This window comes from Corvus brachyrhynchos, unplaced genomic scaffold (genome assembly GCF_000691975.1).
Source record: "Corvus brachyrhynchos isolate BGI_N302 unplaced genomic scaffold, ASM69197v1 scaffold229, whole genome shotgun sequence".
NCBI classification, from domain to species: domain Eukaryota; kingdom Metazoa; phylum Chordata; class Aves; order Passeriformes; family Corvidae; genus Corvus; species Corvus brachyrhynchos.
In genome coordinates, this window is record NW_008240042.1 from 838966 (window position 1) to 841769 (window position 2804).

At 40.6% G+C, this 2804-nt stretch overlaps 1 protein-coding gene across 8 annotated transcripts in view; it reads left to right on the top strand.

Moving 5' to 3' along the window:
- WDFY3 (WD repeat and FYVE domain containing 3) overlaps nucleotides 1-2804 on the top strand; it is a 122151-nt gene that overhangs the window by 62891 nt on the left and 56456 nt on the right. For all 8 annotated transcript variants that reach the window (XM_017744150.1, XM_017744154.1, XM_017744152.1 and 5 more), the window contains 2 exons: nucleotides 302-533; nucleotides 2065-2165. In XM_017744150.1, the coding sequence (XP_017599639.1) occupies nucleotides 302-533; nucleotides 2065-2165 (333 nt within the window). The remainder of the gene's footprint in view (nucleotides 1-301; nucleotides 534-2064; nucleotides 2166-2804) is intronic.

Consider the following 2804-nt stretch of genomic DNA (forward strand, 5'->3'; position numbering starts at 1 on the left):
GAATGCATCTGAAGAGGAGCCTCTGCAAAAAGGACACTGTGCTGACATTAGGTAATGGGACAGCCTCTTGGCTTTACCACAAACTTTCTGTAGTGTGTTGTGCAAGATGCTCATCTTTCTGCCTGGGTTGAGCATTTTTATAATCAAAGCAATGCTGCCCAACTCATTATCTTCTGAGAGGCTGAACTAGCTGATGATGACTGACCATCCAGCTATTCCACTGGACTTGGAAAGTCCAAATAAACAGCCTGAAAATGCCTCCCTTTTGCAGTGCCGTGTTGTTTCTCAACTTCTCCTGTAGATAGCATGGTCACTTCCATGGAGGGTCTGGGTCCTGACAGTGTCTTCAGCGTGCACGAGGACAGCCACTATCGGATAAGCAAGAGCCTGCTCAAGCCAGCAGAAGGGAGCACAGTGCCCCTGACGAGAGTCAAGTGTTTGGTCTCCATGACAACCCCACATGATATCAGGCTTCACGGATCATCGGTGACGCCGGCATTCATCGAGTTTGACACGTCTTTGGAAGGGTTTGGGTAAGGTCCTGCAGTGCTCTCTAAGTAGCATGGGGCATAGTGCGGTGTTTGCTTGCTTTCCTTTTTTCCAGAGGAATGCTTGTGATTTTTAATAGGCTGTTTGCCAGCGAGGAACAAATGAACTCTTTAAAGAAGAGAAAGGAATGCTTCAAGTCACATAAATTTCCACTCTCTCATTCATTAATACCTTGATAAAAAATGCTTGCTTGCCGTGTGTGAAAGTAAATAAAATATGTATCATTGACAGGACCCTCTCAGTTCCAGGTTTCACATCCCTTATAAAATGAAGGAATGCCAACATACCCTTGAAGGGTTGCTGGGATTTATGTATGACATTTGCATGGTCCAGATGTTCTGAAACCCACTTAAAATGGCTGAAGAATGTGAAAATGTGAAAGTGGGCAAATCAGAAATACAAATAAAGTAGACAAGGCAGCTATGATGAGTTCAAATAACTGAAAAAAACCAGTATTACTAACTGGAGGCAGAGCCTGGATATCATGCTTAGCTCATTTTTTTCTTTTAGCACCCAGTCTCACTTACTGTTTTTCTCTAACTAAACACCTGCTGAGTGAGGCACTTTATGAGGATCATGTAATATGATTTGACTGTTCAGAAGATGAAAACATTACACCATTCTCAGCATCTGTTTAAGGAAAATGTTTTGTCTTTTTGGTTATAAAAATGGACTAGAAAAACATTGATACTTGGGGGCTCTACTGCTCTGCATTCTCTTTTCAGTTCTGCAAAGCAAGGATGCAGCTCCCATTTTCCATCTAGTCTTCATATCCAATACAGTCAGAGACTGACTTTTTTTATGAAAATGAATGTTACTCTAAGCTCTGTTCTACATCCTTCATAAGAGAAAAGGAAAGAAAATTCTCTAGATCTATGAACTTGAAATCGGCTGGCAAAATGAATTGTCACTGTTTTTGCTTCAGGAGATTTGTGAGTGCTGGTAACATGTCTGGAAGTAACTCATATCATGCAGCTGTGAATTCCTGGAATTTCAGCAAGTCACCTAAGAAGGCTTCTATTATAAATTTTTAAAAAATCTAAAACCTTTTCTCCTTGTAATGATTTCCATTGTGTCCACAGCATCAGTGACTCTTGTAAGGACCAAACATAGCTAAGTTGGTGGAATATGATGTTAGTGTGAGAGTATACTGCTGAGGATAAGAACAACATAGTTTGCAGTTGCCAGATCCTTTGACTATTTATCTGATCCACTCTCAAAGGCTGGTGCAAGATACGGGTGCCCACAAGGGAGCATCCTGTGCTGTGGAGCCACAAGGGCATAACTCTATACCTTTGCACCAAAGGCATACACTGCCAAAGCTCCTTTTGCTAGAGATAATTTAGACTCACAATGACCAATATTGAGAATTAATTTCTGTTTTTCATTACTACATAAAGTCATGAAGTGTGTATGCTTATGGTATATTTTCCTAGGCCATGCTTTGTTTGTATTTAACTCCACTTACATTGAGTTCCATAAACTCCAGTGTGTTACTGATCCTCTGTTTAACAGGTGCCTGTTCTTGCCAAGCCTGGCTCCCCACAATGCACCTACAAATAATGCTGTTACAACAGGACTTGTTGATGGTGCAGTTGTGAGTGGAATTGGAACTGGTGAGTACTCCAGTATGACTGGCAACAGTGCTTTGTGTCTGATGTTGAGTCCTCTTAGACTTCTTTGTTAAGACTGTATGGTGTTGGACACTGTGCACTCACCATGAAGAACTTCTTGTGTCGTTTTTGTGTGTGTGTTTCTGTTGCCTATTGCCCCCAAGACAGTGAAAAGCAATATGAAGTATAAATATGTGATTGCTTTAAGATGCAAAGCTTAAAGTAGAAGGTTAAATTGTAATCCACCAAGGTGTATGAACAGTAACCCAGGATGCATTAAGGAGAAAGTTGAGGTAGTGGTGTGTGGAGCATAAGAAATGTGTAATGAACTGTAATGCTGTACTTGTGACTTTGTTCTGCTGAATCCTAGACTGCATTTATTACAGGTGTAGTTGCACACACCATGACAAAAACCCCATCTAAATTGTTTGCTATCACTTTGTCTCGGTTTTGAAAGACAGGTGTCTGCTAAGGAAGGCAGAGGCCCCCCTTGAAGTGGCAGATATAACCCCTTTTCCCTCCAAGTTATTATATTTTGAAATCAAGAGCCTTTAGGCGAAGATGTGGGAAAATAGGAATAACAGTTCTTTACTATATATATATATATATATGTATATAACCAGTCAAACAAAACAACAACTA